At 39.4% G+C, this 13445-nt stretch overlaps 1 protein-coding gene across 1 annotated transcript in view; it reads left to right on the forward strand.

Annotated features, from left to right (window-relative positions):
* Positions 1–13445, forward strand: part of LOC128703077 (uncharacterized) — a 116812-nt gene that overhangs the window by 82739 nt on the left and 20628 nt on the right. Inside the window, exons 54-58 of the mRNA XM_070103563.1 lie at positions 1395–1531; positions 1852–1991; positions 2306–2411; positions 4780–4964; positions 5408–5558. Of these exons, the coding sequence (XP_069959664.1) occupies positions 1395–1531; positions 1852–1991; positions 2306–2411; positions 4780–4964; positions 5408–5558 (719 nt within the window). The remainder of the gene's footprint in view (positions 1–1394; positions 1532–1851; positions 1992–2305; positions 2412–4779; positions 4965–5407; positions 5559–13445) is intronic.

Consider the following 13445-nt stretch of genomic DNA (forward strand, 5'->3'; position numbering starts at 1 on the left):
CCCAAGAAAGTCAGTGCATCATCGACGGACTGTTTCTTATTTCTATTGGGGTCCTCGCCCCTGTCCCACAGTATGCTACCCACACCAACTAACACCCAAGTACCTACTTGCTAGGTGAACGGGGACAACAGGTGTAAGGAAACATGCCCAGTGTTTGGACCCTTGCCGGGGATTGAACCACGGACAGTGTGTGTGTGTGTGTGAGGCGAGAGCATTGTCGACCAGGCCATTAGAAAACATGAGTGTCTCTCCTGACATCTACCTTTGTTAGATAATAACTCATTAAATGGCTAAGCATCCGCTGGCCTACCCTAGCTAGGTTTTATACACCTTAGAAAATAGGTCACTGCCTAGTACTGCCATGTCTTATCTTGTACAGTAGACCCAAAAATTTTAAGTGCCTCTTGGGGCCCCTCCAGGATTAGAGACCCTGAACCTTAAGCTTCATTAGTTTCATGCAGATCCGTCCCTGATTTCCTTACAAATGGGTCCCAAATCCTGTACCCATTGTGTAAGTAAGTAAGTAAGTAAATTTATTCAGGTATACACAAATACAGTTACATAGAATTATCATACATAGCAGCATATGTGTAGAGAACCTAGGATAACCCAAAAAAGTCAGACTGACTTATTTCCATTGTGTACCAGTGTAATCATTTCACTATCCTTCTCCCCACAGTGTGGGTATGAGATACATGATAAAGCTTCAAAAAACAAAGAAAACTAACTCTTGAATTATCATACCTGTGTTTATATAAAAGGCAATGATGGCATTTAAATCTCATAGCAACAGATATTTTTTGGTTAGTTATACATCTATGTGTTTCCGTTTTTTTCCAAGTATTCCTGACACTGTTTCAAGGGTAACTAGTAAAAACAGTATGAAAGTTTTAATTAATAACAATAAATAATAATAATCTTTATTTCTACAAGCACATGATGTAACTTATTTAGATCACTACACATTATTTCATTTCACAAACAGCAGTATACATCTGTACTATAGTTCTATGGGCATAATTTTTTTTTTATGGAAATTAGTTACTTTGACTTTCTTGGGTTCAGTAAATTTAATCGGGTACATAAATTATCGTACATAGCAGCATATGTGTAGATTACCTAGGATAACCCAAGAAAGTCAGAGTCACTTATTTCCACTTAAATAAGATATTACAGGACCCTAATGGAAATAAGTGACTGACTTGATAGGGCTATCCTAATTTACACTATGATTGTATTTTGTGTGCTTGTGCCTAAATGAAGTTACTTAGACGTGAATTATAAGTCGTAGCAGAAAATTATAAGTCGTAGCAAAAAGTATCTAAAATATGGATTAAGTTAATCTAAGACTGTAGTTAAATATATATGTATTAAGAGGTGTGTTTACCATATAGGAAGACTGCTGAACCGAGAGGTGCTGCTAGCCATGCGTTATGTCATCACACAGAACAACTTTCATACCGGCTTTCTTCTTTCCTGGTCTGAAGAAGGCAAGATAGAGTTCGAAATTGACTGGAAGGACATCTCTAAGGTATAGTGAATGTATAACTTGCTTTTTCACTTAAACTCACACGCACGAGCGTGTATGCAAATGCGTTATCTATATACAGCTTTAAGAAGAGGCACTAGAAGGCTCTTAGAGGTAGGAGAGAATAAATCTAGTAACTAGTGAAGAGGCAGGGCCAGGAGCTGTGAATAGACCCCTGCAACTACATATAGGTGAGTATACAGTCACACCTACCTACTTACTCTCAAGAATTTCATTTTTCATGTATGAATTTCAACAGTTTTGTGTAAGTATTTTAAGTATTTCAAGTTATGTCTTTCATCTACCTTGTGACTGTTTTTCAGGGGTTTACCAAGGAACACACACTGAAGGGAAAGTTCTCTCAGCCTTACCACACAGTAATGCTAGATGGGTACTACAAACATTCCTCTAAGGACATCAATGCCTTTATCACCTTCAACTGGGACGTTGATGATGATCCCAGGTAAGAAGGTAGAGAACATGAACAAGCACTGTTACAGGTCTACCGGCCCATTCTAGGCAGGCTTATTGGCTATTTTTGCCAATGTAATTGGAAAAGTGTATAAAAAATTGCATGAATCGTATTGTGAAAATCTGACGTGTATTCGATTTTAGAGGCAATTTTTCAAAGAGTATTAAAAAAGTGACACACGAAACCGTAATGACATGATTGCAAACAAACCATACCACGGGCGGGGTATGGTTTGTTTGCAAATCATACCCATTAGAGAAGAGCTTTGTGGGAAATCTTACTGTATACATTATTTACCTTGACAGTGAGGACGAGGCTGTCACTGGTCGGCTAATGTGGAAGGATGACAGCAATGATATGGGACGCGTCTACAGGGCACTGGTCAGCCTCACTCACCCTCTACTCGAAAAGGTCAGTGCCACTTCTGTTAAGTTCACTCATTTGCTGGCCTCCTTGTTTATGCAAAGACTGTTTTGGGGGGGAGTTGAGCGTGGAAGATGAAATAGAAAGAAGAGCAGTTTGTGTGAGGAGCATCACTAGTAGGAGAGAAAGCCAGGACTTAACCCAGCTACTGGACTTTCTGAGGGGTTCATATGATTTTACTAGCAAGTACACCACGTCATGACTAGATCAGAATAGGCAGCGGAGGTCGAGAAAGAAAAGCACGACACTTGACACTCTCCTCATGGTATCCGGGGCTAATCTATTTGCTAATTTTGCCTAATATTTATTAATTTTGCCTAATATTTATTAATTTTGCCTAATATTTATTACTACAATATGCTTCACCCACACGGTGGAGGAAATACCAGTAAGAAATAAATATTTGGTGGATTCACATTGCCTACCAAACTCAACCTAATTAGCATAAGTATAATACAACTGCAAAATAAATAATTATAGGCTTTCGTTGCTGCGAGTAATGGTAATAATCTCTATTTCTACAAGTACATGTATAAGGTATACAGACCATAGCTGACATCAATGACATACTACTATATAGAAAGCCCCTTGTTATGCAGAGCATTTCGGATAAATTAGGCCAATTTTGTTCCCAGGATGTGACCCACACCAGTTGACTAACACACTCAGATAGCAGGTGTCTTAAGGAAACACGTCCTAATGTTTCCACCCATACTAGGGATCGAACCACAGACCTCAGAGTGTGAGCTGAGTGCACGAGCAATTGAGCTATGAGATTTTGCTTGCTGGATATTGTGGTAATGTAACTGATCCACCATGAGGCCTGGTCACAGACCGGGCCACGGGGGCGTTGACCCCCGGAACTCTCTCCAGGTAAACTCCAGGTATAAGCAAGTGGAATATGTTTGAATAATTATTACAATAATAACGAATGCTGGTTTTCCTCTCAGAAGTAATTTTGAGGACGTTTTCGGATTATATGTTAATTATGAAGATGTACAGTTTTTTTTTCCTCTTTCGACAACATGGGACTATATATATTTTTTTTTTAAATAAAAAGGTTTATATTTAATTAATATTTTGTTTTACTCGTGGAACACGCTAAATTTTTGAGGAGGGGGGAGGGAGGAGGGGTCGTTCAGCATAAAAACTGGTGGAGGCTCGATTCTCCGTCTGTTAAATACAAGACGCGTCCTAATTGTACTTACCATGATAAACGACACCAACAGCTTGGTTTAAGAAGTCATGTGAGCCTTGTAGATGAATGGTTCAGAGAACCGACATGTTGATAAATTAGACACATGTGCAACTCTTGGGTATCTTTATTAAGGAAACGTTTCGCCACACAGTGGCTTCATCAGTCCATACAAAGGAGAATCTTGAAGAACAGGAGGAGAATGAGGTAATCAGTCCCTCAACCTTGAGTCGATGTGGTCAGTCCATCAATCTCCTTTGTATGGACTGATGAAGCCACTGTGTGGCGAAACGTTTCCTTAATAAAGATACCCAAGAGTTGCCCATGTGAGCCTTGTCATTTCTAACATACAAGGGTCAGAGCTAACAAGTCACTTGTGTATCATACACAAATAACCCGCACATAAAAGAGAGAAGCTTACGACCGAAACGTCGTCGTAAGCTTCTCTCTTTTATGTGCGGGTTATTTGTGTATCGTTCCAGTCACGGTATTGTGCCTTTTTATGTTATTTAGTTACTTTTGTATCACTTGTATATCCTAATTATCGAGGAGTTTCGCCAGCCAGTGACTCGATCCAATACGGAGAAAATCGGTGGAAGATGTGAAGACGGAATTTAAGGTAATCAGTTGGTATAAACCTTGGTAATAAATACCGACAAGTTGGTTTAGAAAGACACGTCACATCTCACTCTCCGCCTATATATATAATGTCTTTCTACCTCTGTATGTTAGAAGTGATCAAGGTCCCAGGACCGAAACGTTTTCTAATAAATATGTTATAGTGTTTGCTTACGTGTCTTTCTAAACCAAGGTAATCAGTCCCTTGAGATGTGTTCACTCCATCACCCTCGATATAAGTACAGGATATGTAATAATAAATGGAACTGTTTTCTTACCTTTGCTAACCCTGTTCACCTGGGTGCTAATCTCGTCCCTGGGGGACAAGATTAATTTAGGTCGCCAGAAATGCTTTGCATAACCATGGGCTTTCTATATAGTATGCAAATGATGTCAGCTAAGTCCAAAATAGCTGTACCATGTACTTTTCGAAATAAATATTATTGTTATTAGATAGTGACCTGACGAAAGAATGAGATTTCATGAGATGGTGTACTCGCCTGGTTGATCTGGTAATCAATAGAGCTACTGTTAATTTATCAGGACATGAAGCTGGAAGGAGAGGTGCGGCAGAACTCACGAGAGTTGTTTGCAGCCGAGTCGAAGCTGGAGTACTCTCAAGACCCTGACTATGATCTATCATCATCGCTGGTGTTGACGAAAGACACAGCACACGACGGTGCTGCCATCTTCACGGCTGCTACAGCCATCCACCATCCAGCCTCCAAGTGAGTTGTGTCCTACTTGGTTAGGTTTCCAGCATTTCAACTAACAAGAATCCAAGATGGATGAAAACATCATCCGGATTTCAGTTTCACTACATTGGTTGTGAACTGTTGCAGCCATAATTTAGTGACACATTTCCAGTTCCTTAATTTTTGCCAAATTGCATGAAATAACATGTCGCATTGTTATTTCATGATTACTTCACAGGAGTTGCGAAAGATTAATAATCCTCTTAAAATATTAATTGCGATGAATATTTATCATCACTTCAGTGAGAATTCATCACATGTTCATTTATGAAATAAGAGTAATTAAGTAAGTTTATTCAGGTATACACAAATCCTTCCTTCGAAGTGTGTTTAGTTATTCTGTTGGTCTAAATCAGTTTTTATTTCTATAAAGTACTAATCATCTTGTGATTTTTTTTTTGTTTTGTTTTGTTTAGCTTAAGCTTGGTCATGAATGGAACAGCCAGTGTTGGGTCAAACAAGTACTCTGTACAGCAAGAAGTGAGTTATACAAACCTCACTGGCTATACTCACACTGCTCACCTCGATACCTTGCTCGACCGTCTTCAAAACACGCTACACATATCCGTGAGTTTTGTAACCTACCTACCTGTTAACTATTCTTAGGCCATTACCCCATCAGCCTTCTTATTTTTGGTTTGGTACACGTAATCTAATTTAAGCATCAAATGTTTCACACAGAGTTAAACATAGGAGTAACTTATAGAATAACGGGAGCATTAAATGTGTGTCCGAGATCGCTTGAACTGTTGCATAAAAACGGGTATTAAGTCTGAAGTAACACATACAGAGTCTGTTTGGATAGAATTTTCAGAGGGGCATGAAAAATTAATTTTAGGTGTGATATACCGTCCCCCAAATTTAGATAGGGACCAAGGGAGACTACTATGGGAGGAAATTGTTAGGGCCACAAGGCACGATAATGTAGTAATTCTAGGAGACTTTAACTTTAGTCATATTGATTGGAATTTCTTGACTGGGAATTTAGAATCATACGATTTCTTAGAAGTAGTTCAGGATTGTTTTTTGAAGCAGTTTGTGACAGAACCTACAAGGGGAAATAACCTGCTTGACTTAGTTCTGGCAAACAATGAATCACTTGTTAATAATTTAGAAGTTTCAGAGGAACTGGGTGCTAGCGACCACAAATCAATTACATTTAGAATTGAATGGAAGTATGATAGTAGGGATAACTCAGTAACAGTCCCAGATTTTCGCTTAGCAGATTACGATGGGCTTAGAGAACACTTATCATCTGTTGACTGGGGTAACGAAGAGAGCTATCAATATGACAGTTTTCTGAACACAATACATGCTGCTCAAAGAACGTTTATCCCTTATAAGGAAATTAGATCAAATAGAAATGACCCTAAATGGATGAATAATAGGCTGAAATATCTACTAGGGCATAAGAAAGAAATTTATAGGCGTATCAAAAGAGGCGAGGGTCATCTTATGAATCAGTATATTGACATTAAGAGGGACATTAAAAAGGGGATAAGAAAAGCTAAAAGGGACTATGAAATTAAAGTTGCTAGGGATTCTAAAACTAATCCAAAAAGTTTTTTCCAGGTATATAGAACAAAAGTCAGAGATAAGATAGGTCCCCTTAAAAATAACTATGGGCATCTTACTGACAAAGAGAATGAAATGTGCTCGATTTTAAATAATTATTTTCTCTCGGTTTTTACACAGGAAGACACTAATAATATTCCGGTAATTAATTTTTATAGTGGATCAGAAGAAGATAAATTATGTAACATCACAGTCACTAGTGAAATGGTTGTGAAGCAGATAGACCGACTGAAGCAAAATAAGTCACCGGGTCCTGATGAGGTTTTTTCAAGGGTTCTTAAGGAATGCAAAATGGAAGTCTGTGAACCATTAACTAACATTTTTAATTTATCTCTTCAAACAGGTGTAGTGTCTGATATGTGGAAGATGGCTAATGTAATTCCTATTTTTAAAACAGGGGACAAGTCGTTACCGTCAAATTACCGCCCAATAAGCCTGACCTCAATTGTAGGCAAGTTACTAGAGTCAATTATAGCTGAGATTATAAGAAGCCATTTCGATAAGCATAGCTTGATTAATGATACTCAGCATGGATTCACAAGAGGCCGGTCTTGTCTAACTAATTTATTAACTTTCTTCAGTAAAGCTTTTGAGGCTGTTGACCACGATAAAGAATTTGATATTGTTTACTTAGATTTTAGTAAGGCATTTGATAGAGTTCCGCACCAAAGACTGTTGAAGAAAGTAGCAGCTCATGGCATTGGGGGAAGGGTGCTCTCGTGGATCGAGTCATGGCTCACAGACAGGAAGCAGAGAGTGTCCATAAATGGGGTTAAATCCGAGTGGGGATCAGTAACAAGTGGCGTTCCACAGGGATCAGTCTTGGGCCCGTTGTTGTTTATAATATATATCAATGATCTTGATGAAGGAATTGCTAGTGATATGAGCAAATTCGCCGATGACACGAAGATAGGTAGGATAATTGATTCAAACGTAGATGTTAGGGAACTTCAGGAGGATTTAGACAAACTCTACTCTTGGTCAGAAAAGTGGCAGATGCAGTTCAATGTAGATAAATGCAAGGTTCTGAAGCTCGGGAGTGTCCATAACCCTAGCACTTATACGTTAAATAATGTAGAACTTAGCCATACAGATTGCGAAAAGGACTTGGGGGTTATTGTAAGCAGCAACCTTAAACCAAGACAGCAATGCCTAAGCGTACGTAATAAGGCAAATAGATTACTGGGATTTATATCAAGAAGTGTAAGCAACAGAAGTCCAGAGGTCATACTGCAGCTTTATACATCATTAGTAAGGCCTCACCTAGATTATGCAGCTCAATTCTGGTCTCCATATTACAGAATGGACATAAATTCGTTAGAAAACATTCAGCGCAGGATGACTAAATTAATACATAGCATTAGAAATCTTCCTTATGAAGAAAGATTGAAGACTCTTAAGTTACATTCACTTGTTAGACGAAGAATGAGGGGAGACCTGATCGAAGTGTATAAGTGGAAGATAGGTATTAATAAAGGGGATATTAACAAGGTCTTGAGGATATCTCTCCAAGAGAGAACCCGCAGTAATGGATTTAAATTAGATAAGTTTAGATTTAGAAAGGACATAGGAAAGTATTGGTTTGGAAATAGGGTTGGCTAGCTGAGTCAATCAAGTTGGCTAGCTGAGACGTACTGAAGAAAATTCACGAACAAGAGTTTGTCCTTGAAATCAGTATTTTGGTTGAAAAAGACTTCAAGGAATCTGACGTCGAGGATTATTTCAAGTTTCCCGTCTGCTGGAAATAGGAGCAACCTTCCTTGGAATTCGAGCTAGTGAACCATCCTGCCAAGCAAATGTTCTTGAAACACGAAATGGATGCTACGTGTACTTAGCTCTGTGAAGACCTGTTTGTGTGCTCTCTGTGAATCTGAACCAGGATGCCCTCTCTTGAGCAGCTTTACCAGCAGCTGAGAGAAGAACTCAGAGTTGCTAAACTGGAAATACGGCGATTAACGGAGGAGAACAAGAGGATTCGTAGTAATCCTCCTGTTGTGAGTCCCCAGGTTAAGAGGGGAGCTTGGTCAGTGGCCGGGCAACATGGAACCAAGCTGAAGATTAAGAAAACGGTTGGAGAGGCAGAAACAACGAGAAACCAGAAGACTGCCGTGGAAACTTCCAACTCATTCTCGGTGCTACCTGACGAATGTGAGTGTTCTACTGGGAATGCCACAACGAGCACCAAGGAAGCATTGGCAGACGTGAGTGAGACATCCCTAGAAACCCCAACGAAGACCATCGAGAACGTCATGACGAATTCTACAAGTGGTGTAATGCTACCTGGCGAATGTGAGTCGACTACTCGGAGCATCACTACGGACGACGCCAAGGAAGGTAAAAACATTGTCGTTGTTGGGGATAGTCAGATTAGGTACATGGATAGGGCATTCTGTTTGAAGGATAGGAGTAGGAGGCAGAGAGTGTGTTTTCCTGGGGCTGGGATGAAGGATATTGTTAGCCGTCTGGATGACATCATGAGAGGTAATGGGAGCAATCCTATTATCTGTCTCAGTGCTGGAGGCAACGATGTTGGCAGACGTAGGAGTGAGGACCTGATTAGCAGGTATAGGTCAGCAATAGAGATAATTAGGAAGAAGGGTGGGAAACCTGTCATATGTAGCATTTTGCCAAGGAGAGGAGTTGGAAATGAATGGTTGTCCAGAGCAATTGGTGTCAATTGCTGGCTGGACAAATACTGTAAGGAAAATGCGGTAACATTCATTGACAACTGGGACCTCTTCTATGGCAGAAATGACATGTATGCCAGGGATGGGGTTCACTTGTCTAGGTGTGGGGTGGGAGCACTGGCCAACGCAGTGGAGGGAGCTGTTAGGTCTTTAAACTAGGAATAGTTAGTGGTATGGGTCTCTGCGGGAAAACTGTGAAGTCTCAGGGTAGTAATATGAGTACTAGGAGAACTAGTAATAGGCAAAATGAGGTGGATATCGGAAGGCCAGTGGCACTAATTGACAAGGACAGTAATAGGTTTAGTGGAATAACAGAAAGGAGCAGGAATGATAAAGAGAAAGGAGGGTCCTTAAGTATATATTACACAAATAGTCGCAGTGCTAGGAATAAGATGGACGAGTTGAGACTAGTTGCTAGTGCAGGTAACATAGATGTATTTGCCATTACTGAGACGTGGTTTAATTCAAAAAGTCGGGACATGCCTGCAGAATGTCACATTCAGGGTTTCAAATTGTTCCAAGTAGATAGAAGTATCGGGAAGGGGGGTGGGGTGGCATTGTATGTCCGAGATCGCTTGAACTGTTGCATTAAAACGGGTATTAAGTCTGAAGTAACACATACAGAGTCTGTTTGGATAGAATTTTCAGAGGGGCATGAAAAATTAACTTTAGGTGTGATATACCGTCCCCCAAATTTAGATAGGGACCAGGGAAGACTACTATGGGAGGAAATTGTTAGGGCCACAAGGCACGATAATGTAGTAATTCTAGGAGACTTTAACTTTAGTCATATTGATTGGAATTTCTTGACTGGGAATTTAGAATCATACGACTTCTTAGAAGTAGTTCAGGATTGTTTTCTGAAGCAGTTTGTGACAGAACCTACAAGGGGTAATAACCTGCTTGACTTAGTTCTGGCAAACAATGAATCCCTTGTTAATAATTTAGAAGTTTCAGAAGAACTGGGTGCTAGCGACCACAAATCAATTACATTTAGAATTGAATGGAAGTATGATAGTAGGGATAACTCAGTAACAGTCCCAGATTTTCGCTTAGCAGATTACGATGGGCTTAGAGAACACTTATCATCTGTTGACTGGGGTAACGAAGAGAGCTATCAATATGACAGTTTTCTGAACACAGTACATGCTGCTCAAAGAACATTTATCCCTTATAAAGAAATTAGATCAAATAGAAATGACCCAAAATGGATGAATAATAGGCTGAAATATCTACTAGGGCATAAGAAAGGAATTTATAGGCGTATCAGAAGAGGCGAGGGTCATCTTATGAATCAGTATATTGACACTAAGAGGGACATTAAAAAGGGGATAAGAAAAGCTAAAAGGGACTATGAAATTAAAGTTGCTAGGGACTCTAAAACTAACCCAAAAAGTTTTTTCCAGGTATATAGAACAAAAGTCAGAGATAAGATAGGTCCCCTTAAAAATAACTATGGGCATCTTACTGACAAAGAGAATGAAATGTGCTCGATTTTAAATAATTATTTTCTCTCGGTTTTTACACAGGAAGACACTAGTAGTGTTCCGGTAATTAATTTTTATAGTGGGCCAGAAGAAGATAAATTATGTAACATCATAGTCACTAGTGAAATGGTTGTGAAGCAGATAGACCGACTGAAGCAAAATAAGTCACCGGGTCCTGATGAGGTTTTTTCAAGGGTTCTAAAGGAATGCAAAATGGAAGTCTGTGAACCATTAACTAATATTTTTAATTTATCTCTTCAAACAGGTGTAGTGTCTGATATGTGGAAGATGGCTAATGTAATTCCTATTTTTAAAACAGGGGACAAGTCGTTACCGTCAAATTACCGCCCAATAAGCCTGACCTCAATTGTAGGCAAATTACTAGAGTCAATTATAGCTCAAATTATAAGAAGCCATCTCGATAAGCATAGCTTGATTAATGATACTCAGCATGGATTCACAAGAGGCCGGTCTTGTCTAACTAATTTATTAACTTTTTTCAGTAAAGCTTTTGAGGCTGTTGACCACGATAAAGAATTTGATATTATTTACTTAGATTTTAGTAAGGCATTTGATAGAGTTCCGCACCAAAGACTGTTGAAGAAAGTAGCAGCTCATGGCATTGGGGGAAGAGTGCTCTCGTGGATCGAATCATGGCTCACAGACAGGAAGCAGAGAGTGTCCATAAATGGGGTTAAATCCGAGTGGGGATCAGTAACAAGTGGCGTTCCACAGGGATCAGTCTTGGGCCCGTTGTTGTTTATAATATATATCATATATATCAATGATCTTGATGAAGGAATTACTAGTGATATGAGCAAATTCGCCGATGACACGAAGATAGGTAGGATAATTGATTCAAACGTAGATGTTAGGGAACTTCAGGAGGATTTAGACAAACTCTACTCTTGGTCAGAAAAGTGGCAGATGCAGTTCAATGTAGATAAATGCAAGGTTCTGAAGCTCGGAAGTGTCCATAACCCTAGCACTTATAAGTTAAATAATGTAGAACTTAGCCATACAGATTGCGAAAAGGACTTGGGGGTTATGGTAAGCAGCAACCTTAAACCAAGACAGCAATGCCTAAGCGTACGTAATAAGGCAAATAGATTACTGGGATTTATATCAAGAAGTGTAAGCAACAGAAGTCCAGAGGTCATACTGCAGCTTTATACATCATTAGTAAGGCCTCACCTAGATTATGCAGCTCAATTCTGGTCTCCATATTACAGAATGGACATAAATTCGTTAGAAAACATTCAGCGTAGGATGACTAAATTAATACATAGCATTAGAAATCTTCCTTATGAAGAAAGATTGAAGACTCTTAAGTTACATTCACTTGTTAGACGAAGAATGAGGGGAGACCTGATCGAAGTGTATAAGTGGAAGATAGGTATTAATAAAGGGGATATTAACAAGGTCTTGAGGATATCTCTCCAAGAGAGAACCCGCAGTAATGGATTTAAATTAGATAAGTTTAGATTTAGAAAGGACATAGGAAAGTATTGGTTTGGAAATAGGGTAGTTGATGAGTGGAACAGTCTACCTAGTTGGGTTATTGAGGCTAGGACTTTGGGTAGTTTCAAATTTAGGTTGGATAAGTACATGAGTGGGAGGGGTTGGATTTGAGTGGGACCTGCACATCAGAGCTTATTTCTTGGGTAGCATTGAAAATTGGGTTGGTCAAATGTTTGTTAGTGGGATGAATTGTAAAGGACCTGCCTAGTATGGGCCAACAGGCCTGCTGCAGTGTTCCTCCTTTCTTATGTTCTTATGTTCTTATGGTAGTTGATGAGTGGAACAGTCTACCTAGTTGGGTTATTGAGGCTAGGACTTTGGGTAGTTTCAAATTTAGGTTGGATAAGTACATGAGTGGGAGGGGTTGGATTTGAGTGGGACCTGCACATCGGAGCTTGTTTCTTGGGTGGCATTGAAAATTGGGTTGGGCAAATGTTTTGTTAGTGGGATGAATTGTAAAGGACCTGCCTAGTATGGGCCAACAGGCCTGCTGCAGTGTTCCTCCTTTCTTATGTTCTTATGTTCTTATGATAGCATATAAATATAGAAATCATATTTTAATAGATATTTTAGTTTGTGCAGTGCTAAATCCATGTGTGAGTCAGTTCAAGATGCATTAATATACCACCCAGTATAAGATACAGTGAGAGAGGCTGTCACCTTTCAAAAGATGTGTGGATATTAACCTTGTTTTAAAATTTTCAAAAAAAAAAAAAAGAAAAAAAAGAATGGAGGAACACTGCAGCAGGCCTACTGGCCCATACAAGGCAAGTCCTTATCGAAACCACCACTACCCAAAGCTACCCAAGAATTTACTCCCTTACCCACGACACCAATCAAACCCAGCCCCTCCCACTCGTGTATTTATCCAATATCTTTTTAAAACAGTCACTTAATAAATTTATGAAAACAGTTTTATGGATTTTATATTACATACCCTTCAACAAGAAGACCTTTGTTGGTAAAGGTCTCTGAACTCCAGAAATTACAGCTACTCTCCTCTTCTTTGTAACAAAGCTGATTACCTTCCATTCCTCAGGTGTGATGAATGGTTTGAAAAACCGACAAGTTGAAGATTGAGACACTTATGCAACATATGGGAATCTTTATTCAGGAAACGTTTCGCCACACAGTGGCTTCATCAGTCCAATACAAAGAGGAAGGCGTAAGGAGAGGAGGAGAAT

The sequence above is a fragment of the Cherax quadricarinatus genome, chromosome 86 (genome assembly GCF_038502225.1).
Source record: "Cherax quadricarinatus isolate ZL_2023a chromosome 86, ASM3850222v1, whole genome shotgun sequence".
NCBI classification, from domain to species: Eukaryota; Metazoa; Arthropoda; class Malacostraca; order Decapoda; family Parastacidae; genus Cherax; species Cherax quadricarinatus.